Source organism: Solanum verrucosum, unplaced genomic scaffold (assembly GCF_900185275.1).
Source record: "Solanum verrucosum unplaced genomic scaffold, falcon-dt-bn FXZP01000009.1, whole genome shotgun sequence".
Taxonomy (NCBI): domain Eukaryota; kingdom Viridiplantae; phylum Streptophyta; class Magnoliopsida; order Solanales; family Solanaceae; genus Solanum; species Solanum verrucosum.
This window is the reverse complement of record NW_026020231.1, coordinates 1,020,768-1,046,506: the sequence shown is the minus strand read 5'-3', so window position 1 is coordinate 1,046,506 and position 25,739 is coordinate 1,020,768. Positions and strand designations below refer to the sequence as shown.

The 25,739-nt window shown below is 31.5% G+C and overlaps 2 protein-coding genes and 1 pseudogene across 2 annotated transcripts; 1 reads left to right on the top strand and 2 right to left on the bottom strand.

Moving 5' to 3' along the window:
• Nucleotides 1–301: 301 nt before the first annotated feature.
• LOC125832198 (COBRA-like protein 4) lies at nt 302–1,833 on the bottom strand (annotated as a pseudogene).
• Nucleotides 1,834–14,260: 12,427 nt separating this feature from the next.
• Nucleotides 14,261–16,053, top strand: LOC125832690 (probable UDP-arabinopyranose mutase 2). Its single transcript, XM_049511895.1, has 4 exons — nt 14,261–14,639; nt 14,990–15,240; nt 15,315–15,483; nt 15,614–16,053. Exons 1-4 carry the CDS (start codon nt 14,304–14,306, stop codon nt 15,953–15,955), a joined length of 1,098 nt encoding a protein of 365 aa, XP_049367852.1. The 5' UTR covers nt 14,261–14,303; the 3' UTR covers nt 15,956–16,053.
• A 2,037-nt stretch (nt 16,054–18,090) lies between these two features.
• LOC125832686 (squamosa promoter-binding-like protein 6) lies at nt 18,091–23,369 on the bottom strand. The gene is made up of 4 exons (XM_049511889.1): nt 22,750–23,369; nt 22,446–22,540; nt 18,857–19,702; nt 18,091–18,409 (listed from the first exon to the last, which is right to left on the bottom strand). Exons 1-3 carry the CDS (start codon nt 23,367–23,369, stop codon nt 18,861–18,863), a joined length of 1,557 nt encoding a protein of 518 aa, XP_049367846.1. The 3' UTR covers nt 18,091–18,409; nt 18,857–18,860.
• Nucleotides 23,370–25,739: the final 2,370 nt, after the last annotated feature.

Here is a 25,739-nt window from a genome sequence, read left to right as displayed (position 1 = left end):
AAAGGACTCATTATAAGAATGGCTGTGTTCTAACAAATCATAAGTAGTATTCCACCTTGTTGGAATATCAAATATTAGGGATTTTAACGACTGATTGATTATGAGCGAAACACCATTTGCTAACAGTTAAATTCAGAATATGACATGCACAATTAACGTAACAATGCTTCAATTCTTGCACGATTTATTCATTATTCTTCACAAATCTTGTGAAGTGCAGATTGTAAAACTCATACATTACGGTTCTTACCACAACAGGCTAGTTATACCAATAGAAACAGAACAACCAGGACTATGCTCTTTATCTGGTGCCAGCGGAACTTGGAAGAAATGGGTAAGAATCAGGAGATGGCATCACACACTCCGAGGAAATAGTGCAATTGTTTTACCATCCTTCTCAAGTGAGTGGACATTTCCTTTTGGTCCAGCTTGCATCAGGACATCAGTATATGGCTTTCTACCATAAAACAAGGCAGGCTGTGTCATCTGCATAGTTAAAATATGATGAACGGTCTAATGTCTCTTCTGTTTATGAATCAAATAAAGAGATAGGGAGCTTACTAGTTGATAGGTTAGGCATGAGAGGCTTGTATGAAAAGCTGGAAACTTGTTGAGGTTTGGATGTTGAACAATGAGTGTATAGTTGAATCGGTAGTTGAAGTTTGTGATGGTCATCTTTACACTCCAATACTTGTTATAGTTTGATTTAACATGCCAATGCACATTGATTGCAGCTCTGCCTTTCGCACATTTACTCCCTTTCCACTCAGTGTCTTCCTACAATGTACTACTTACTTACTATGTGCTGATATCAGCACCTTCATAACAGAGAAACTATTACTACTACTAGTCCTAATTGAAGATATGAAATAAAATCTTACATGACACAGTTGCTACTGTTGCGGCAGCCACAAGAACACCAAGGACAAGGGGTGATACTTGCATTGTCAAAAGAAGATAAGGAGACACAACATGTTGATTTTGGAGAGTCTAACAACTGAGAGTAAGTGCAAATCACTCTCCATGTCACTGCATAAAGGTTAAGGCTTGGCTAGTGTAGTATATTATTTACTTCCAATCTTGTGTGGAAAATAAAACTTACTCATAACCTGTGTCACTCGTAGACCATCATTTGTTACGAAACGAGTGGGATGGATGATTTTAGCAGGACCACAAGTATAGCCACCACCTGGAGCAACCAAAGTGAAATTTTTGGGAAGTTTCACTGTTGTGTTTGTATTCCCAGCAGACCCTACGCTTATCTGAAATGCGGAGAGAGCAGCAGAAGGGTCCTTTCCCATTGATACCATAACACCGCCCGTGCAGCAGTTAGCAATTTGCTGGTTATAAGGGGTATTTGGCATCAAATCAACAATTGCAGGCTTTTTCTCACAGCTGTGAGGAATATTGCCTCTAAACTTTGAGCAATCCCCTTGATCAGTAGCTTGTGCTCCCATCATGGCCCAAATCACCTCATTCTTTGCCCATGTCCATCCTAAAGTCCATCCAGGCCTCGTTATTGGACGATACATTTGGAAATTGTTCATTGTCACCACTGCCTGAAATTCGAAAAATTCATTAACCAAAGATCTCAAACTGCTAACCATCAGGAGTCCAAGAAATCAAATCCCATTTGATTGTTATGTTTCCCTTTGGATCCAATGCGTCATAGGCAGCTGCAATTACAAGTAAAAAACTTCAAATTAGACTATATACAGAAGATTGAAATTTGAATGCTGAGAACTAATGTTGGGGCTAAATTGCAATAATACCTGCACCAGAACATAACACAAGAAGAATAAATGTAGAGTTCCAAAAAATGTTGGACTCCATGATGAAAATGTATGTTAAATTTCTGTAGAAAATACAAGAGCAGCTTATCTTCAGCAGTAATAAAGAAGAAATAGTCTAGCAACAAGTCTATTAAGGCTGCCACAAATTAATGTGTAGGAGTTGACTTTTTGGCTTGTTAAGACTTCTTTTTTTGGTTTCCCCAGTGTCTGATATACACCTTAGAGTCCAATTAAATCCAAATTTACGTCAAAAAATCTCACAGCGTAAAGCACTCCTATCCCTAACAAAGGCGATTTTGTAAGCCAAGTAGACTTAATGACTAAGACTATATATATAAAATACTACTTATATCAATATTGCAAAATATGTCTCGAAATAAATTACTAGTACTGTCTATTCAATGAGATGTCATAGTATTCAAAATAATTGCCCAAAAAGGCTATTGCAAAGTTACTGGCAAGTGAAATTCTTAGCAAGTACAAAGTTAAATGTTACATTAATTAGTGAAGTTTGGCAAGATGCTCCTTAACTTCGGCCTCTGTAAACTCACGAATTTCATCTGTCATGTTACATTTTTCTTCAAAATCCATCTCAAAACCCTCTAGAAAATCCTTGTCTATCTCCTCTAGTCCTTGCATTCTTCGTTCTGCTCTAATCCAATCCTTCAAACACTCTATCCTTTCAACTGATTCATCACCCAATAAGTTTTCTTTCTCCCATATTTGCACCTCATCCTGTTTAAACACTTTGTCTAGCGGAATAGTAGACACAGGAACTGCTAGTACATCACGTGCCATTCTTGAAAGTAACGGAAATTTCTTCGTGTTCCCTTTCCACCATGCCAAAAGATCAAAATCAGACTCATCGATATCATATTGTTGCTCCAGATACACACTCAGCTCATTAGAATTAGCTGATCGTTTCGATTCATGTGACATTACAACTTGTTGTTTCCAAAATTCGCAACCTGGAAAACGCTTAGAAGAAGATGACGATGAAGCAGAAGAGCTACGAGCAATTGGGGCCTGTTTGGGTTCAACTGCAACAGCATCATAACCTGAATAAATCTTATTAGCTAATTTCAATAAATCATCTTTATGAGAAGATAAATCTTTTTCACTATAGTTCAAATCCAAATTCTGATATAAACATTTCAGTGATGTTTCTATATGCTCTAATTTTATCATAGGATCTAATAATGCACCAAGTAAATATATTGGATGCACAGGGATAAAACGTTTGATAAATTCAGCTTTCATATCAGGTAAAAACTCACTAAAGAAAGGATTATCCTTATATTTTAAGAATAACGAAGATATGTCGTTCAAATAAACAAGTACGGAATTACAAGTAGGATAATAAGAGCCGGAAAAATGTGTAATCGCACTATGAAACTTTTGTAAACAATCAACCAACTCTTCACAAATATTCCAATTTATGTCAGTCAAGTCATTTTCATCATCAATAGATTTAGTTTCATAATCTTCATCATTAATTTCATTGTCATCATCAACAGCAGCATCAGCTACAATAGCTTCATTATAAGCTTCTGTAAGAATGGCTTTCTGTTCCAAAGCACGGACTAACATATCATAAGTAGTATTCCACCTAGTCGGAATATCAGGTATTTGGGATTTCATTATGTGTTTATCAGCTAAACACCTTTTGCTAAATTCAGTATTTCTATAACTACAACATCTAATATAACCCATGGCTCTTCTTATTTTCTTAATTTCAGGTTCAAAATGAGTAATTCCATCCCTAACAATTGAATTCAGAATATGACATGCACATATAACACATTTATGATTCACTTCTCGCACAGCTGATTCATTAGTATTCTCACTTATTTTCTCTTTAAAATACGAATTAACAGAAAATAACTTATCATTTATACTGTAACGATACATCAATTTAGCCATCATCTCAATAACTGTAGAAACATTGCGGAACTCCACAGTTAATCCTGTTTGATATTCTAAAATCCGTTTTTGCATAATAAAGTTATCATCAATCCAATAAGAAGTAAAGCATACAATGTCTATTCCTGAACATTCAGTACCAACTATGTCAATACATAAAGCTACACTACAAGAAAGAGACTTAAAATTTTCAATTATATGACTTCGATACTTATAAAATTGTTTTCTGATTTCCGATATAATAACTCCCCTCGGAATAGGCTTATACGCTGGAAAATGAGCATTTCGAATATAAATTGTAAGAGAATTCCTGAAATTTGTAGTATAAAGTATTGATTCAACACATAACAATTTAACAAGTTCAGCACGATCAATTTCCTCAGAATATTCAGCGGGATAGTAGAAAATTTGAATATATTTTTCTAGAGAATCAGTGAAACTCTTACTATAAAGTGACTCAGCAATTATAAATTTAGCTAGTTCCCAGCTGTCACGTTTTTGACAATATTTAAATTGCTCTCCAGTTTTAGGATCAATTTTGAATTGTACAGCATTACTATCACAACTTTCATTATCTGAGCCAACTTCATCATGACCGCGCTTGTTTTTTAATCGTTTATTACTGGGTGATGCAGACATTATTAGGAAATTAACACAAAAATAATAAAGAGATGAAACGATTGTACCAAATTTGACGAAACACAACAAAAATCGAGCAGTTGAAACTTGAATTCCAATCACTTGAGAGACAGAGAGTTTGAGGAGAAGAAGAGTTTTTCTAGTGTTAAAGAAATGTAAAAAATATAGAATTTGAATGAAAGTAATTTTTTTAAGAAGTAAAATCAAATGTAGAAAAAAAATTAACAAGGGACAACGGTCATATAAAATATTACCGTTATTTTTGTATTTAACGGTCATAAATTGTTTAGTAACAAAAAGATTTGTAAATAGATTAAGGACATTCGTTCTTCGAAGAATGTGCAGAGTAGGATTGGTATTTGCTTCTTCACTTCAACTTTATTTTAACGAGAGTTATATTGCGTAAACTTTGACAAACATCGATATTTGGATGGTTTTTGTCTTATTTCGATTTAAAAATAAGTGTTTAAAAGCGTTATTTTATCTTACTTAAACATAATGCTTTAAAAGTATTTTGACTTGAAAATACTTAAAATAAGTCAATTCAAATAGTTTTTTTTTATTTTCATCATATTAATATGAGAAAGATTGCAACTTATAATATTTTTATGTAATTTTTAAACATCTATATTTTAAATATTTAATTAATCTAATTTAATTTAGCTCTAAAGATTAAACAAATTGATTTTCATGAAATTAATGTAACAAGTAACGTAAAACTAAACAAATGGAGTATAATGGGGGTAACCATTAAGCATTAATTCATGAGTTCGTTACAAAGAATGTGTTCGAGATTATTTTTTTTGTTATGCGGTTATTTATGGAGAATTTTTAATATCAATTGATCAATTAAAGTAAGAAATGTCTAGGCTATAGTATGACTTATTGAAATGAATGAATATTATAAAAAATATATTTTATTTGATTAACAGTACTGCATAATAGACAAGACACATAAAAAAATCAAAATTTCAAAAGTAGCATTAACATTCTTTTTCTGCTTAAACTAAACCCTTTTTGTGAAGACAAAAATAAAAAAACTACCAAACTTGGTCCTCCATTGACTTTCAACTTACAATATCACCCGAGTTAATTCTTTATAGTATTTATCCTACTTAAATACTATAAAAATCCTTAAACGTTTACTTCTCCAGTCACTTTTATTAATCTACTATTTCAAAAAATAGTATTGTTACTTTTTATATTTAATTATTTATTTTTCAAGATCTAAAATACTACTCATTAATTAAGAATAATATGGTAAAATAATCATGTCAATCATATATGTGTCAAATTCAAATGAGACAAGTAAAAGTCAATTGACGGAGTATTTTGGCTTTAAATTGCTTATAATAAGTCAATTTAAATTTAAATTGGCTCTTTGTCGTGTCGGAATTTTCCTATTTCTAGAAAAAACACCTTTTGAAATGATCTAAGTATAAAATAATTTGAGAAATATTTAGAAAGAGTCGCCACTTAATTTTTTAAAGAAATTAAGAAAACTTATAATTTCCAAAGATTTAAACAGAAAAAAATCATTTGAAAATACCAAAGAGGGTTCGGGGTTCAATTTACACTTCGAGAAGGGTTTAAGCATTCGAAGTGTCCGCTAACATGCGGTTGACCTGCGACTTGACTTAAAATATATTTTTTGACTAATTTTTAGAAAGGGTGATTTAACATAAGAAGAATAACTTACAATATTTTGTTAACTAAAAAAAAAAAAAAAAAAAAGTTAAATAAGTGACACATTTATTTTATAGAGAAAAGGGATCCGAAATGAAATATTTGACTTGAAATGCAAGTGATTGGAATATTAATAAAACAAGATTAATTAGAATTTATTTAATTCATTTTAAAATAACTTGAACCTATTTAATACATTAAAGCATGAAAATCATTTTTTATGACTAAACCTTTTAAGAAAATGACTAAGTAAGTAATATTATTATTATTGTTATTATTTTTTTTTAATTGATAAAAATGACTTACATTTTCCGAGTTTATTTGAGAAAAAAACACTTAAACATAAAAACATTTTAAAATGAGTTAGAACGTGATTTGGGTAAAAAGTGTTAAATAACAAATCTTTTTAAGAACAACGATTTAACTTGATTAACGATATAAAAATTGATTGGTATTTGATTAGTAAAATAAATTACCACAACACAAAAAGAATATTTAAAACAAACCAACACTAAGAAATAACTCATCTTTGGGGGATCTAATTAAGTTAATTAAAATAAATTATAGTTAGAATTAAATAAAATTAGTCAAGCATAAGCAACTCAATTAAAAGAGTAAAAGATATTAGGAAATTGGGCCCTTTTGGGCCAATTTTGCTGCAAATTCTGGGGATTTTACTCAATCCCGTTTTTGGTATACATCAGCTGTATATCGGTGTATATTGATGTATACAACCCTTTTTTCTGCGTTCCGGGACCTGTACGTCAACTCCAAAGACTTGTTCTTCAATTTCTCAAGGTTGAATGACTCGATAACAGAATTTTGGGCCTTTATGGCCCATCCGAAACATGAAGTGGAGAAAGATGGAGTCCAAGGGAACTCGGATGGTATCACATGGAAACAAAGTAAAGAAATAAATTAGCAGGAGCAAGAAGAATATGGCATTCAGACTATTAACAACAATTTATTGTTCTGGTAAGTGAAAGATGCAAGCCGGAGTTTACGCTCTATAGTAGCGACACATAATGAATTAGTTGGATTATTTAAAATTACTAAGGCAAGGCATAAAAGTAAATACTCAATGAGCGAGCTAAGAGTAAGACAAATATTTATCCTCCACTTTAAAAGTAAACTCGCCTAAACTTGAACATTACTCACAATTAAGTCGATAAACATTAAATGTATTTGCTTATGGGGGCAAGAATTAAGTATCGAAGGGAATTGGAAAGGACGAAAACAATAATGTCATAAGAGAAATAAAATAGGAAAAACTTAGGCCCTTAATCACAAATATTCAGCTGTATCTACATTTAAGCTACGTCTTCACTAGACGAAGGGAGAAATTAATTACACTAAGAAAACAAGCTACATTAAGCATGTGGTTTCCTAATGAATAAAGAAAAGAAAAAAAACTCAATTTTAACATGGAAGATAACACTCATAAAGGAACTTTAATAGGCTAAATAATAATAGAGAAATATAGATACTCAATTTATTAAGCAACCTTCAAACCACACGGCTAATTGAAACTAAACCCATATAATTACTTTCACAAAAAATTCGATCATACTAATAAACAAATATCATTGCATCATTTCTCAATATTATAGATAAACTACTATAAGAAATTTCCACCACTAATTAAGTGAAGACATTCCAAGTGACATCCGATAAATGCACAGTAATGAGAAAATGTTCCATGGACCAAAGGAAAAGTGGATATGGTAATACAACTAAGTAGATGTTTTCGAGTTAAAAGGGTAGGAAAAATGCATTAGAAAGGTTACATTTAAGATGCTCATCAAGACCCATTTTTAGACAAAGCATAGTTCAACTCCTCAACTCAATTTATGAACACACATATAATCAGGGAACTTGATAAGGAAAATTAAAAAGAAGTAAAACCCTGCCACATAAGCTCACTAAATAATGCTCCTGATTTTTAATTTAAGACTCACTGTAGTTACTCCCAAATATTCTCAATCCAACCAAGAACCAAACAAACTACTAGCTTGATCAAATTGATAATTAAACTCGAGAGCTCAAAGCAGTACAATAGAAGGAAATACATAATGAATAAATTACAAGACATATGGAAAAATATGCTGAGAACATATTTGCTTAACTTAAGCTAACATGGAATCGTATTCACTTGATTCTATAGCAGGCCACAGATTTCAAAGAAGTGTATTAACATAAAAAAAAAGTTATTTAAAGGAGGAACGACTACAATGTTAAATAAGATTTCCAGATTTTAACTAGTGAGTAACAAACCGAGGCAGCCCATTTCGAGACCTTAAATAGTTTTTAAAAAAAAAATAAAACCAACAATCAGTGTGGACTACAAGCTTCTATAAAAGATAAATACCAATATCACAAATTGGAATCCAGATGGTTAGTAATATACTAATATCAGAAATTTTTCTCTTTTTCTTTTTTCAATTTTAAAGCATGATTGAAATGGTGGGCAAGCCTGAGCAGTGTCCTGGCATGTTGCCTATGCATTTCAAGTAAGAATATCACGTCTTTCTCATCATAACAGTGTTACTCTATGTAAAACTTCATTTAGTTATTTATAAATTATACACTTAGAGGTGATTTAGCAGTGAACCTATGACCCAAATTAAAACAAGACTAATTTGAGCTACTAACATAACATCACGGACAGCAATTCAAGCTACAATTATACTCAAATATCGATATGATGCTGATGAACAAGGTAAGGATGCAAAGTGAGAAGGGCGGAAGATAATGACACGCTACATAAACAGGGAAAATGTGATAGAGCTTAAACCAAAACAACACTTAGCAAATAGATTCAATTAATCCTATTGAAATTTAATGAGTTGTAACCAACATACAAAGCAATGTAACCAACAAAGATACTGCTGAAACAAGTCTAAATTTTCTAATTAAGCAACCATTAATTGAATCCAAAATGAGATTTAGAAATAATTTTTACCTCTCTCGAAGCAGCGACTGGACGACAACAAGTTTGAGAGCAACGATTCCTTTACCACAAACTTCGAATAGGGACGGCAAATTAAGAAAATCCAAGCGTCGATCCTCTCGTAGCTTAGATTCAGGAAGTTAGATATGAAATTTTCAAGTGTGTGAGTGACTATTGTCTCAGAACTAAACTCAAAAATCTCCCTCTTCTCCCCCTGATTAGAATAGATGAATATATAGATGGAAATTAGGGGGAAATCCTGTGAACCCTTCTGCCTCTTTTAAAACAACAGTGTGAGGGATTTTGAAAATCCCTTAGAAAGGGGGAAAAGAGATGGCGATGTGATCGATAGCGCGATTTGCTCTCTGGATTTCTGGGTTTGCGTCGGGAAGAAGAAAACGAGCATGGGCAGTGGGGTCGGGGTGCTGTTGGAATCGTTGATTTGCAGTGAGGAAGACGAAATTGGGGCGGTGGGGTACTGTGTATGTACGTATGGTATGATGTATTGTATTGTTGCTGGAGAATGGCTCTGCTAATGGGTTTATTTGGTATTGAAAATGGGTTGGGCCGGGTCAGAGGGAATTGGGCTGACTGCTGGATCGATTTGGTATTGTTTCTGTTGGGTCACTTACGCACTGATTGTATTTGCTGTTGTATGTTGCTGGAAGTAATTAATTGAAGAAAAGGGGCTTTGGGGCTGCTGAAGAGAGAATGAGGATTGGGCCTGCTGAAGTTGGGCCTGCTGGCCCAAAATTGGCTCTTCAATAGTTGGAAATACATGGACTAGGAATAAAAGCTCAAATAAACTTCAATTGTGACCAAATCGAATTTAATCAATGAGTTTGGTCGAAATTTAAACAAGACGAATTAATATTAATTAATTAACGAGCTTCTTATTTTTTAACGACATAAAATAATTAATTCGATTGCAAAAATGATTAATTTAATCACAACTAATTAATTTGAAATTATAACTATAACTTAGACTAAAGTATTAATAAGATATTTAACTAGACATAAAATCTTTTGCGATGATTTTCAAATATTTATAAAATATACTAATTATACACATACATACATACACACACACATATATATATATATATATATATATTTATTTATATTGACAAAATTTACATAAAGAAACTCGAAAAATATTTTGAATTTATAACAAAAACTAATTAACTCAAAATTAGCCATCACTTATATTTAAAATATAATTATTATTTTTTGACGATTTTCGAATAATCATAAAATATACTAATCATATACGTAATTATGTAAAACATATACATCATCTAAAATTTATGAAAAGTGACAAACTATTTAAAATAACTTGCAAACTATATATATATTTTTATTTTTATTATTTTTTTTATTTTTTTTTTGGAATTTTTATAAAACTAGTTATTTTAAATCGTTTGAAATTGAAGAAGCTCGATGATTAATTTATATTGTGGAGGGTCAAAATTGGGTGTCAACACTCTTAAGTTACATTTTTTTAATCATATTATCATGCGAAGAATTGCAACTTATAATATATTTTTTAATATAATTTTCCTATATCTAAATAATTTTTAATTAATCTAATTTAATTTAATTCTTAAAATAAATCAAATTGATTCTCCTAAAGTAAAATGTGATATTTAATTGGGCTCTAATTAGAGCTTCGGACATCGAATGAAAAACAAAAAAAAAAAAAATACAATAGCGGATGACTATTAAGCATTAATTCGTGAGTTTGATACAAAGAATGCGTACGATAAATTCTTTTACTTATGGAGTGCGGTTATTGATTTTTTTTTTACAACAAATTGTTATAGTTGCCTTGTACTATTAAGTTCACCTACATTAATTAAGTCTAACATTTGTATTTACCAAATATTGCCGTAGTTACAATTTTTGCCCTTTGTTTTTTTTTTTTTTTTTTTAATTCTAAGATAACCTGCGGTAGTTACAATCTTTATCCTTCGGCTAAGCATTATGTGTGTAGTGGGTAAAACAACATCACTGTGTAATAGCTTACAAACCACACTAGAAATGTAAACTGTACTAGGCAAGTTGTATGCGACAAACTCGACTAAGAAAACATTGAAGTGGGATCAATCCTGAATCATCTACATGGATGACCACCCTCCAAACCAACTAAACCACCCCAAAACATAAATTCTAAATATTTTACTTATCACACTTTCATCTTGTAAGTTATGCGTTTATTTTATATCACTTAATAAAAGTAATTTTAAACGATTGACGAAGGATGATCCTACATTTCGGCACGTATTTAGCTTCAACACGATGTAAATTCGAGAAAAAATGATTGCATGCCTATATTATGCAGACATTTACGATGTTTGTTGGTAAGATTGCCCAAAGAGTTGTTGCTACGTCGGTGGCTACCACACACAAAGGTGTCGGTGCCTATATTTTAGTCCAAACAAATTTAGGTGAAACCCCAGATCAAGCACGCATGTTTCCATCTATTCTTCAATTCATTTATTTTTCTTTTTAATTTGTTTTAAAACGAATGATTTTTTTTTTGTTTTAGCTATTTTTTTAATTTAATGTACGACAATTTATGACCACAAAATAAAGGTTGTTTTGCTACATATGATAATATAATATCACAAAATTCAAAAATCTTTCTTTTATCTTTTAAACTACATGTCAAAAGGGAAAAAAAAATCATTTGTAATGAATAGGGAAAATAGTTGATGGGAGTTTGAGTATCAAGATTCCTACAAATGGAAAGAATAATGCAACTAATAATTGAAATTTGTTACTCCTTTTAGTCCATATTAAGTGAATTATTGAGAGTTCTTTTTATATTGATTCTTTATTTTTTGAGGTTTTTCACTATTTTATATATTTAAAAATTCCTTTTAAGAAAATAGTTTGAAGATAATAATTTTAAAAAAAATAAAATAATGAAAAATGGCATTTATGTTTGGGTTGGAAAACAATGTCGATTTTCTTATTCCAAATTGAAAATTCAATTTCATATTATGATTTTTTTGAAATACAAATTCAAAAAAATTGAAATTTGAACTTTTGAAGTTTGCCACGTGTGCTTGGGAAGAGGTAGTTGGGCCCATGATTAGTGATGGAAGTGAGCCCACAACTTCTTTATAGGTTCCAAAGAGCAAAAAGACTAATTAGCCGGCCCACCTCGATGCTTGAGCCCAATTTTCTAATGCCGGTCTTTGCACGTGCCCCCTCCTTTACGTTTCATGTTGCTTACCTAGTACTATGCTTTAATTGCGCCTTAACCAAATCAATTGCACACTTTACTTTGTATGCTCACTACTCACATGCCGTCGAGTCGGAGAATATTTATAGCTCGATTGATTATTTATTAAAATTTTGTTTTATTGATAAGAGTTTGATTTTTTAATTTATTTTTATTTTTCGTTTTTCCACCTTTAGTTCAATTATCGAATATGAATGTCACATATTTGTTTGGTTTAATTAAATTTGATACTACTTTATATTTTCAAAAATTATACTACTACTAAATATTTTAAGTTCAAACATTTTAAAATATCATTTATGCTTGTTTTCAATATCTCAGATAAGTCATGGGAGATTAACTTTAGATTAGAGAGCTGAGTATGTATTTTCAATTTATGTTCCTTAATTTGCTCTAGAACTGTCGAAATCAATTATGTAAAGTAAAAATGATTTTTAAAAAAAATAAAAAAATAAGTAAAAGTGGAGGAAGGAATTAATGTGATATAGTCATTTTATTAATTACTCATATGTCAAGTCAAAAGATTGATTTAATCATATAAATATAATATTACCAAGTAAAATAAAACTACCAGACTAATTCGCAAGTAACATTTAATTACAGAACAATAAAATTGCGTATTCTGTGGGGTGTAATGTAATGGCTCCTTTTTCTAACTTACAAGTTACTACTAGTAAGGGCTTCTCCGATCTAAACACCAAATTGGTGTCAGCAATTTCAACCTACTGCACTAAATTTTATATTAAAAAGAAATATTTTTCTCTCTCTTCATTATTATATTATTATTTCTTATTTCATTTATATTTTCTTATTTCATAAAACAATTTTTTTCTAAAATATTCACCATATATAATTTGTATTATTTCCTTTTATAAACGTTTAATATAAAATTATTTTGTACCATAATTTTTTAAATAATATAAATTGCTAGCAAATATTATACATTATACATAATAATGGATAATACAAATAAAAGTGAAATCATTAATGAAATACAATTAAATAAAGCATTGATGTATACTTTATTATACCCCATACAATTCATATTTTAATAGTATTGATGAATCCGGAAAGAATCTGTCAGATTATTAAGTTATTGTTGTAATTTTTTTAAATTATTATTTTTTGTTGTACTTTTTAAAATTAGTATGTATTTTATATTTCAATTTTGATGTATGTCAATTACTATTTTGTTGAATGTTTATTATTTTCGATTATTTTTAAGTATATTGTATTATTTTGTTTAAAAATTTATATGTTTGCATTTTTAATTTTTGTGAAGGTTAATTGTAGTTATATCCAATTATAATTTATAGTAGAATTAACATAAATTTAATTTTTTTTAAAAGTCATATATAGAAAAATTAATTTATAAAAAAACTAAATTTTATATCTAAAATTAATATTATAAAAATATTACATAAAAAATAATTAAATATACAAGAGATTTAATTAAAACATACAATGTATACAATGTTTAATTAAAAGTTTGTATAATGAAATAATATTAAATTATTCAAAAAGTGAATTGGTGTGATGAATGTGATGAATAGTGTTACACCATTCACACACCAAATTTGGTGTAAAAATTGGTGTGGGTTGGAGCTCAAAACACCAAATTTAGAATTTGATATAAAATTTAATGTTGGGTTGGAGATGGTCTAACGCTCGAAAAAAAATACTTCTTTCAATTTAAAAAAAAAGAATATATTATACTTTTTCGTTTGTTTAGAAAGAATGCTCTCTTTTTTCTTTTTTTTTGACTTATCATACATTTGACGTAATATTAATTTAGATCAATATAATTAAAATTAAATCAAATAGACTTTTAAAAAAAAAAAAAAAAGGAAGTAAATCAATGAGATGTTGCATCATGTGCCACCGTTGCATCATGTGCCACCGCCCCCCCCCCCCCCCCCCCCCTTCTTTATTCAAGAGTTTCACTACGCGTACACCAACCCCCCATTCACTTTCAATTTCATTCCTAATTCCTCTTCTTCTATATAAACTCCCTCTCCATTTACACATTCTTCACAAACGCTCCAATTTACTCTACACAAAAATGGCAAAGCATTGTGTTTCTGCTTCTCCTTCTTCAACTCCTCTTTTGAAAGATGAGCTTGACATAGTTATTCCCACTATTAGAAACCTTGATTTCTTGGAAATGTGGAGACCCTTTTTTCAGCCTTACCATCTTATCATTGTTCAAGATGGTGACCCTTCTAAGGTCATTAAGGTCCCTGAAGGGTTTGATTACGAGCTTTATAATCGTAATGATATTAACAAAATTCTCGGTCCTAAGGCTTCTTGCATCTCTTTCAAGGATTCTGCTTGCCGTTGCTTTGGTTATATGGTCTCTAAGAAGAAATACATATACACCATTGACGACGATTGCTTTGTAAGATTACTTATCCAATTGAGTATTATTTTTTAAAATTTGTTTTTAGTTGTGCATTTAGTGCTCTAATTCTGCTGAATTTTGTAAATTAAAACTGAGTTTTGATTCGAATTTCATTATCTTGCTAGTATGTTTATTGGTATTAGTATAATGCTCTGTTCCTGTTTTTCCGGCGCGAGAATCGAGATTTTTAAATGTCAACAGTTGTCTGGTAAAGTCAAGTTTATGTATTATGCTGAAGAAATTGTTTTTAGTAATATCTCAAATGTGAAAAGGGCATTAAAACAACATTGGTGAAGGATGAGATCTCAATGTTTATGAATGTATTTGTTATTGATTTGCAATCACAGGTAGCTAAAGATCCAACAGGCAAAGAAATTAATGCGTTAGAACAACACATTAAGAATCTGTTGTGTCCATCAACTCCATTTTTCTTCAACACCTTGTATGATCCCTACAGAGATGGGGCGGATTTTGTCCGTGGATACCCATTCAGTCTCCGTGAAGGTGTACCAACTGCAGTTTCACATGGTCTTTGGCTTAACATTCCTGATTATGATGCACCTACCCAGCTTGTAAAGCCTCTTGAAAGGAACACCAGGTAGCTATAGATATTCATGATCTTAACTCGTTCATATAATGTGGTCCCTAACTTTGCGTTGTTGTTGTCTACAGGTATGTTGATGCTGTTATGACGATCCCAAAGGGAACTCTCTTCCCCATGTGTGGCATGAACTTGGCATTTGATCGTGAGTTGATTGGCCCTGCTATGTATTTTGGACTCATGGGCGATGGACAGCCTATTGGACGCTATGACGACATGTGGGCTGGATGGTGCATTAAGGTATTATACTGCCTAGAGGCAGATTCATGATTTAAACTTACAAACATATTGTGATATAATTGAGTTCATTATTGTGAAATATTCGTAGATCAACATTCTGTGTCTAATACTGCATTTTCGTCTTGTATAGGTGATATGTGATCACCTAGGATTGGGAGTGAAGACAGGTCTGCCATACATTTGGCACAGCAAAGCCAGCAATCCATTTGTGAACCTAAAGAAAGAATACAAAGGTATATACTGGCAAGAGGAGCTGATCCCATTCTTCCAATCTGTTGCCCTTCCAAAGGAGTGCACCTCTGTCCAAAAATGTTACCTTGAACTCTCAAAACAAGTGAAAGCAAAACTTGGCAAGGTGGATGATTACTTTAACAAGCTGGCTGATGCCATGATCACATGGATTGAAGCATGGGACGACCTCAATCCATCGACACCTACTGCTGCCAAATTACCTAATGGTAGCTCAAAATAGACAAAATCCATCGAGCATTGTCAGTTTTTTTATTATATTTTGCAGTAAGGTTGTTATTAGTCTTGTTATGCCCGGAGAGTTGAGGACAATATTTATGTGACTATGTTATTTAATTTAATTAAAGGGAAAAGAGTCAAATATTCTCCTAAACTATTCGAAAATGACTAGATATATCCCCCGTTTAAAGTTTGGCTCACTCGTGCCCTCGCCGTCCAACTTTTCGTCTAAATATGCCCTTATGAGCGTTAAATGCCAAATAAAATTGCCACGTCATTTTTACATTACCATGTGACATTTATATTAAAGGGAAAAGGGTCAAATGTACCCCTAAACTATTCGAAAAGGTCTAGATATACCCCTTTTAAATAAACTAACCGACCGTTTTCAACAAAAAAAATTTGGTAAATCCCGAAAATGAGTAATTGACTAATAAAAAATAGGAAAAATATGAAGAAAAAAAAAAATTAACGCTAAAAATTCACAAATAAATATAGTAATCTTAAATTCAACAATTTCAACAATTTTTTTAATTTTTTTCGATAAATCCCGAAAATGAGTAATTGATTAATAAAAAATATAACCTAAAAATTCAGCATAAAGTCATTTTCATATTTTTTATTAATCAATTACTCATTTTCGTGATTTATCGAAAAAAATAAAAATGTAAAAAAATTGTTGAATTTAAGGTTACTATATTTATTTGCGAATTTTTGGCGTTAATTTATATTTTTTTTTTCATAATTTTCCTTTTTTTATTAGTCAATTACTCATTTTCGGGATTTACCCAAAAAAAATATTTTTTTAAAAAAAATTGTTGAAAACGGGTCGGTTAGTTTATTTAAAAGGGGATATATCTAGACCTTTTCGAATAATTTAGGGGTATATTTGACTCTTTTCCCTTTAATATAAATGTCACGTGGTAATGTAAAAATGACGTGGCAATTCCATTTAACATTTAACTCCCATAAGGGCATATCTAGACGAAAAGTTAAACGGTGAGGGATGAGCCAAACTTTAAACGAGGATATATGTAGACCTTTTCGAATAGTTTAGGGGCATATTTGACCATTTTCCCTTACTTAAAAACCATTACAACTTTTTTGACCTGCCGGCTGCTATTAGATTTTAGAAGCATATTCCTTAGCAAGTTGTCGTTTGTTTTGTTCCCTCAAAAATTCCATAATGTTTGGCATAGTCTAAAGAGAAGACAGGTTGGCCTAAGAAAAATCATCACATCGGGACCGGCCTAATTAATTGAGTAGGCAATCAATTAGGAATAAAAGCAACATTGTTAAAGGATGTAGACGTTTTATATTAAGACTTGTAATAAACTAGTTAGTAATAATCAGGAAGATGCATTTTTTGAAATATAGAATCGAGTTCAAAATAAATAAATGTCCATTAGCATGACAATAGGTTAATTCAATAAAATGAGAATTAACAGTTAGGAAATACAGTACCATTATGGGGTGACAGGCGGGAATACTTACCACTATACTACAACGACTTCGTTGCTAAATTTCCCCTCTGTATCTATTATGCGAAGAGTTGAGGAAATTCGTGACCAATTATCTGGCTCTCTAATAATCCATTCCTGCACAAAGAAGCTATTCAGAACCTAAATGGTTTGGATTTTACATTTTCAATTTACAGAATAATACCACACATATAAACAGTGATGATCAGAGGTTGTTAGAATGTACCAGCGCCCCCGACTAAAAGGAATGTGACTACTGTGGAATAGTTTCATCAATGAAGGTTCTTGCTATTGTCATTTTGGAGATCAAACCAAACAGTGAAGATCACACAGTGTTATAACCTTCATGAAAACCGCGATTTTTCAACTCAAAATATAGTGAATCAGATAGAAGAAATCAATTCTCTGATCCATTAACGTCACTATAAATTATCATACAAATAATGTTCTAGCTCAGAGCTTATAAGCAAAATTCACATCTTTTTCACCCTTGTTGCCATGCATTACATTAGTTTATGCATATACTCTTTGCAACAAGTCTGGGGCAAAGAGGTTTCCAGGGCAGAACTTTTAACAGAAACCATGCACTCTTTATATTGACTACAACCATTTCACTACGTTGTTCATGAAACACTTGAGCAGCTATTCCATAACAAAGCATCAAAAAGGGTGAATACCTAGTACTACACAGATTAACTGAGACTTACAAGTCATGATTATTTTGTTAATTGTCAAAGAAAAAAGCATTATTATTGAATGAGACAGCACCATGAGGAACAGTTGTCACTCAGTATCAAATGAGGAAAACAAAAACCAAAAAACAACAAACAAGACGTGAACATCAAGATTCCAAAGACTTGCTCCCTGATGCTCCCATTTCTGTAAAGCTGCGAAAGGTGTCTGCTACTTGAGTGAGTTGCTGCACACTTCAGCAGTTCAACTCCCACCAATTTTGACACTAATCCAGATATTTGCATCTGCAAACATCAAGTCTAATTTAGGGCAAGAAGGGCAACATAACAAAGCAAGATTACTTCATGCAATTTGAACCTAGCTGCATTGTTACAAAACATTAGCATCTATATGTAACATCCACTATAAAGATAGGATCAGATATTATTGAAAGTTGAAAATAAGAAATTAACCTGACACCGTCACAGTCCAGCTTCACAAGGTTAACATAGAGGTGCATATGTAATGGAAAATCCCAACAAATGTGAAAAATTAGTGTAGGTGAAAATCTAATAATGTGGTAGCCTGACAAGAAAATGATTATTGATCCAGTTTACAAAAGACTTAGGCTAAAACAACAGCAAGGATTATAACTAATGAAGCTAAAAGAAAAAGGATCTTTCTATAATCACCAGACTGAAACATGTGACAGAGTTGAACAAAACATGTGATAGAGCAGCACATTCTTCTACCTGCTCAAGTGATTCTGAGACTGGGAAAAGCATTGCCGTCCTGCTTCACTTGCATGGAAAACCTTTGATGCTCCACACGCTGAAGCTGTGATGACAACTGGAGCAAATCAATAGTAGGTCCATCTTCACAAGAAAGTTGATTCTTAGGGTTCACCAAATCTGATCCTTGAATGATTCGATTGATACCACAAGTGTTGCTAGGAAATAGCATCTGGTCCAGTCCACCTTCTGCAGAATTGACCCCAGATGAATTGAATGTATTGGACATTCTACCTGCTGAAGCCTGAGGACCAAGTCCCAAAACATTTTTAGATGCTTGGGTCACATTGTAAGTATTGTTTGGTTGAATCAGGGGGCGAGAAGTGGAAAAAACAGTGGAATGATTTGATGAGCCCTGTGATTGAGATGACAGAAGAGAGAGAGCATTGCTAGAATTTGATATCCCTGATAGCCCCTGAATGGAAGATGTGTCCAAAGCATGCAAGACTTCAGAACCAGTTGAGGTGGTATGGAACAGAGAAGGGGAAACAAAATCTGATCCTCGCATATCATGCAGAGATGAGTTGGTACTCTCGTTAATTCTGCTTGTTGTTACAGCAGGTAGTCCATCATGGAAAGAATGACACCCTTTCTTGGCATGATATGATGTAAAATGAGATTTTGGTTGTAACTCTCCATTTGTAAAGGGCATGGCAAGTTGAGGGCTATAATCAACACCATCTTCAACTTTTACATTCTTATACCAGTCACTCATCTCATATTTAGGCTGATGCAGAAAGCGGCTGCCAAGTATGTCTTGGCATGCAAAGGATGACGTTGCAAAAGAAGTTCCACGAAATCTGGTACCTGTCAAAACCTGGAGTGTGTTATGATACCATACAGATGAATTTTAATCTTTTTTAAAAATGATTTATAACACAATAGGAAAACACCAAGGACTTGTAGTCCAGAATTCACTTGAAAGAACATGAAACTCTTGAATTCAACATGCCAAATGAGAATGTTATGAAAGTATTATAAACTTGTGCAATAAATTAGTTTTAAAAATTAAGCATATAATTTCTTTTGATAAGTTAAAAAATAAAGCATATCTTACTATGAAATAGGTTTAATATGCACTAGAATATAGCTAGTTAAAAGATTTGTGGTACCTAAACGTTGATCAATTCAAAAACAAGTCAGTCTTCCGTATAATAATTGTGAGACTAGCAATGTTGTACGAATGTTGTGTATCAACAATGTTTTTAGGAGTGAATTTTGGATTTGACAGTGCAACCTATCTAGAAGAGAATGTTGCTAAAATAAAGTATTGAGATAGACAAGCACTCATTCAAGATAAAAAATGATCACATCCGAGAAAGGTGCAAGCATATGGAGGGTAATATGACAAAGCATAGCTTTAGATGATTTGCTTATATCCTAAATAGAACTCCTTATGCACCTATTCATAGGTGTCACACTATGATGATTAAATGTGTTAATGAGGATAACACGGACCTAAAATCACTTGGAGGAAGACCTTTCAGACGACCTACAATCTGAAATTAATATGAGCTTAACTAAATACAAACAGAATGAAGTCAAATGATTCATAATGGCATTACCATCTAGTTGGAATTACAGCTTCCTTGTTGTTACACTTACATTAGGTCTAGCACTTGTCAGGAATATTTTAATCTGGTTAGAGACTTATATGTCAGTAGTGTATGATTTTTGATATGTTTGGTATGTTGAAGAAAAACATTGTAAAATAGTAATTTTTTGTAAGAAAAAAAAAGTCTATTTTCCTTGTAAAATATGTTTCATTAAAGAGGAAAAAACAACTTTTTTTGCTTATGTTTTTCACTGATAGTCCACTTGAAATAGTTTTTAAATTTTGGAGAGTGTTGGATACTGAAATAAAGTTTCTTTTGGAAAATGTATTCAGGAAAAAATTTCCATCAATACCAATACACCCTTAGTGAACATTTTTTTAAAACAAAAGGACTATAGGTATCGGAATAAAATGAACCATATAGGGCAGAATGAAACAGGAGATTCATATTGACAACTCCAATTAATTGGAATTGAGGAATAGTTGATTGATTGAGAAGTTGCATTCATAGCGTGTTTCAAATATTATTTGTTGAAAGAAAGTTTCTACAAATTATTGCATATACAAAACTGGCATTGTTTTCTCTTAAAACAATTAATGCTACAAACATCCTATAGAGTATGACATTTGTCATTCTTTAAACCCTTTTAACACTATCTTCTACATAAAATCCATGATAAATAGCAAATTAGCAATGTTGAAATGAAGTAAATTTATACTATTAGATGTACAATAACTTTTTTTGAAACTAGAAACATTATTTGATGTACAACAACCACAACACCTTATTGTTTTGATGGAGAGAAGAACCTATGATTAGCTTTTCGAAAAATTTACAAAACCATGCATCAATCCCAAGTTTGTCGGAATCGGATGTATGAATCCTCATTATTATAAATGCTCTATTTAGGACCATAATATTTCAATACTCTGTACTTAGGATTATCGAACACTAGGAATTCTCTAATAATACTCTATTGGTTCTCTCTCTAACTAGCATTACTTTTCTTGTTGGTATCACCTATAGGGATTTTCAACATCAATTATTTTCTATCTTTTGCTAGATTTGCATGGATACGAAGATATTCTAAATCTTTTGAGGTAACTTCTTTTACATGTGATTTTAGTTCTACTTTTTAATAAAGTAAAGAAGACTTTTGAATATTGTGGTTTTAAGTTAAAGATATGTCAAATGTATCAACATGCCCTTGAATCTTGTGGTATTAAGCATGTCATTTGGAAAATTGGAATTAAAGAGTTGTTAAAAAAATGAAAAGAGGCATTCTTTTTGAAATGGAAGGAGTATAGACCTTGACAGTGTGTTCTATTTAGAATTGGCAGAAAGAATCAGTAGCCTTGAGAATCCAGTAAACACAAGGCACCACCAAAAGTGGTATCTTTTACTTGGATTGCTTAGCATAAATTAAGTCTTACTCAAGAAAAACCACATGGATTGGGGATCATCACTTGCAGTGGATATTAATGTGTGAAAAACAGTGAGAGCCTCATATTTCTACTTTGCTCTGTATCCTGGCAATCTGGTGTTTGTTTATCAATCTTTTGAAAGTGGAGTGGCCATGCCAATCAACCTAAAGTAGGTTACCACTAGGGGGAGAAGCAGAGGTGAAAAGGCAGGTGGAACTTCTGTAGGTACTGCTCTTATGTGCTTAGTATGGAATGTGGGGAAGGGACGGAATTTTAGATGAGAGCAATGATACAAATACTAGATGTTTATAATCCTTGGCTTTTTGATACCTTGTTTTACATGATTGATTCCCTACAACATAGATAAGAGATCAAGTCTTTCAATCGTGGACAGATTTCAGTACACGCTTGGTGCTGTTTTTGGCGATAAAATGTACTAATAAAAAATGAAATACAAGGATATAGTCGTAGAAAATCTTAGTAAGTTTCATATTAGAGAATGAAATTATTATATGCAAAATTAAGAATTACTTTTACAAAGCAAATGACTGAATCAGCCTAAGTGCATACCAGTATGAGGGGGCTTTCTTCGGCGCTCATTATGACCTGCAAGACGCTTCCTGCAGCTACGTTTGCCATCATCAAACTCAGCCAGTAGATGGAACCTACAAGTAAAGTAGCAAGACTGATTAACTTGAGCTGCAATAGCTGAATTTTCTAAGAATTGTAAATAAAGATGCTATGATCAATCAAAGGTTGAAAGAGTATGCTCTAAAAGATATTATACATAGTTCACAAGGGATCTGAATGAATATTTTAGAACTAGTATTGTTTGATTGCACTTGCAAAACTTAGAATTCTGTCTTTGGAGTACCTGCTACATTGCTGGCAAAACCGCTGCTCGATGCCATTTACGATAACTTTAGCAGTCTTTGAGTGAACCTCACACACTTTATGCCTCTTGTGATAGTCCTTACAGGAGCTGAGATCCTTCCCACAACCTTGAACCTGGCAAAATGGTTTGTGGGAGTTCAAACCTCCTGATCTCATTCTTTTAGCTGGAACAATTGACTCAGCAGATGTAGAGCTCTTAGGAGATTTGAAAATATTTCCATCTACATGATGATCAGGAAATCTTCCAAGTTTCAAATCAATCAGTGATGAGTCTTTAGAAATTGAATCCACTGCTGAGCTTGATAGTTTAGAACTAGATTTATCTTCCCCAGAAAATGCACCAAATATGCCACCACCCCAATGCTTACTACTAGTAAAACCATCTCTCATTTGGTCAGTAAACATGGGTTTTCTCATCAGATTTGGAGAACCCAATTCATGAAATCCTTGATTATCACTTGAACACATTCCATAGCTACTTTGGGTCTTCAATTCCCAACCCATAACTCCATTTTTCACTCTCCCCATTCCATCATTAACAGAAACTGATTCATCTGATACAAAACCCTTCTCCCCTGAAAAATAGCTCCATGACTCCATATTCCCCCCTTAATTCTACAATTTCAAAGCAACCCACCCACCCAAAATGTACTGTTTTACTCTTCCTCCATAACACACACACAACCAGGTAAGTTAATAATTCATAAATATTCTTGAAAACCCAGTCATAGAAAAAAAGAAGGGACAACTCAGAAGTCTATAATAAGTGTTTGCAATCAAGGAGCACTCAAGAAGAGGAGTAGACAAGTTAAATACTTGCCTCCTTAGTGGAAGCAAAGAGGTAGTATTAGCAAGAAAAAAGTAGTACAGTTGGGTGAAAGCAAAAAAGAAGTGGTCCAACTCCAATACTACAAAATGGAAAGCTGCCAAAATGACAGGAAAGATGGAAGGGGTGATTTGGGAAAGGAGAGATTTATAAAAAGTGGTGAGTTTTGTTAAAATTTAGAAATGGAGTTTGTGATGAAGACACATATATGTATGTATATGTAAATTGTATATGTATATCCATTCATTCACTGAAAGAGAGTGCCACTATATTCATTTAATAGTTTATATCTTATCTTCTCTCTCTCTTCTCTCCATTGTTAAAGATAGAAAGTAAGTTCCCCACTTCCTGCTACTTTCCTTTGCCAGTAGGTAAATTGCTATCCACACACCTTTTTTTTTCTTTTTAAATATAAACAAAATACTTTCTCCGTTTCAAAAAAAAATAATCTAGTTTAATTTTAATATGAGTTTTTAAAAAATAAATAAAGAACACTTTTAATTTTACCGCCATGCATTACAATTATGTCAAATATATCAAAATGCTCTTTAATTTTAAACAACAAAAAAGAAGAGTAGATAAGCATTCATCATTTTGATTTATTTGTTTAATTTTGTATTTGACATAAAATTTAAGAAATAAATATTTAAACTTTTAATCTTAAACTAAAGATTTTATGATTTGAAACGTATTTACCTGAAAAGTTAGAATTGGAAAAGTCAAAAAAAAGAAAAGATACTCTATAATTCAACTATGTGATACTTTTCATCTTTTCAAAAATCAAATAGTTTAAATTTGATCAGAAATTTACACACGAAATCTTTAATTTTGAAAATAAAATTTATATATTTATCAACTACGTAAAAAGTAATTATCAATACAAAATATTTAAAAGATATATTAAAAAATTTATAGTAAAAAATAAATTTGTCTAAATTTTGAAATCTAAATTATGTCACATTAATTGAGACAAAAGGGATATAAACGGCACCGCTATCTTATCTTAGTAGAAAAAGCAACAAAAGCAAATGATAATAATTTTGTTTTAAAAAAAGATATACACAGTAATCAGTATGAGTATATAATATATGGAGTAATATATCAAGAGAAAGTTAAAAGCTTCGCATGTTTCACAATTGTTGTGTTTTATATATTTTTAAAGATAAACCTTAGAGTACTTTTTAATTAAATAAATGTCACACGTTTCTTAGAACATATATTTTGAGGCCAATTAATATCAAATTAAAGATATGTCTCTGTGTTATATGACATGCTTCATGGTTGATTATACCATGTTTTTTTTATAAAAATTAAGACATGGCTCTTCTTACTCTAATCTAACTAACTAGGGTATATAAAATTGAAAATAATACTCCTAGGGAAATTGACTTTTAAATTAATTTTTTTTTTTTTTTTTTTTAGGTAATTTAACTTTTATATAGTTTAATGAGTCATCAAAATTGAAGTACATATTCTTTTTTACTAGTCTCTTATATTAAGAATAATTTTTTATTTGTTCTTTTTTAAATTATTTTATATTTTTTTGAAAAAAAATAGTTTTATTGATACAAATCTATTCCTCTTTTAAGATTTTTTCATGCTTCGAGGTTGTTAGTGACGTACATCTCAAAAATAAAATAATTTAGACTTGATATCCATCAAATGGTTTGTAAAACTTCTTGAAGTATTTTGTTATCAAGAAGAGTATGATATATCTTGACCTCTTAATGAGTCCCAACAATTTGTGGAATATTTGAGATTTGTTCATTTCAGCAAATCATAAGAAATTTATTATGTTTCTTTTAGTGATATCATTATCATTAAGTAGTTATATATAGTAATAATAATAATCAAGATTTTAATTTTCAAATTATTAAATAATTAATAAAAATAATAATTTTAATAAAATGAACCACTAATTTAATAACAAGAATATAATGTGCGTGAGTGAAATGTAAAGAGAGAAAGAGTTGGTTGAGTACTAAGAAAAGTCTCCTGCATTAATGGCACTTCACTCATATTCAAACATAGGACTATTCATTTCAACGAGGATATAATTAATAAAATAAAGGCAACAACTCTCTTAACAAAAAATACAGTATTATTAATATTATTATTACTCATACTCTTTTCCATTATTATTT

What these genes read in the sequence shown, in the direction of transcription:
- LOC125832690 (XM_049511895.1), top strand. Translation starts at nt 14,304, where the DNA reads ATGGCAAAGCATTGTGTTTCTGCTTCTCCTTCTTCAACTCCTCTTTTG. An exon ending in CCATTGACGACGATTGCTTT is followed by an intron (nt 14,640 to 14,989) that starts GTAAGATTACTT and finishes TTGCAATCACAG; the next exon opens with GTAGCTAAAGATCCAACAGG. An exon ending in GGGCTGGATGGTGCATTAAG is followed by an intron (nt 15,484 to 15,613) that starts GTATTATACTGC and finishes CGTCTTGTATAG; the next exon opens with GTGATATGTGATCACCTAGG.
- LOC125832686 (XM_049511889.1), bottom strand. Translation starts at nt 23,369, where the DNA reads ATGGAGTCATGGAGCTATTTTTCAGGGGAGAAGGGTTTTGTATCAGAT. An exon ending in TTTTGCCAGCAATGTAGCAG is followed by an intron (nt 22,541 to 22,749) that starts GTACTCCAAAGA and finishes CTTTACTTGTAG; the next exon opens with GTTCCATCTACTGGCTGAGT. An exon ending in AAGAAAGCCCCCTCATACTG is followed by an intron (nt 19,703 to 22,445) that starts GTATGCACTTAG and finishes AGGTTTTGACAG; the next exon opens with GTACCAGATTTCGTGGAACT.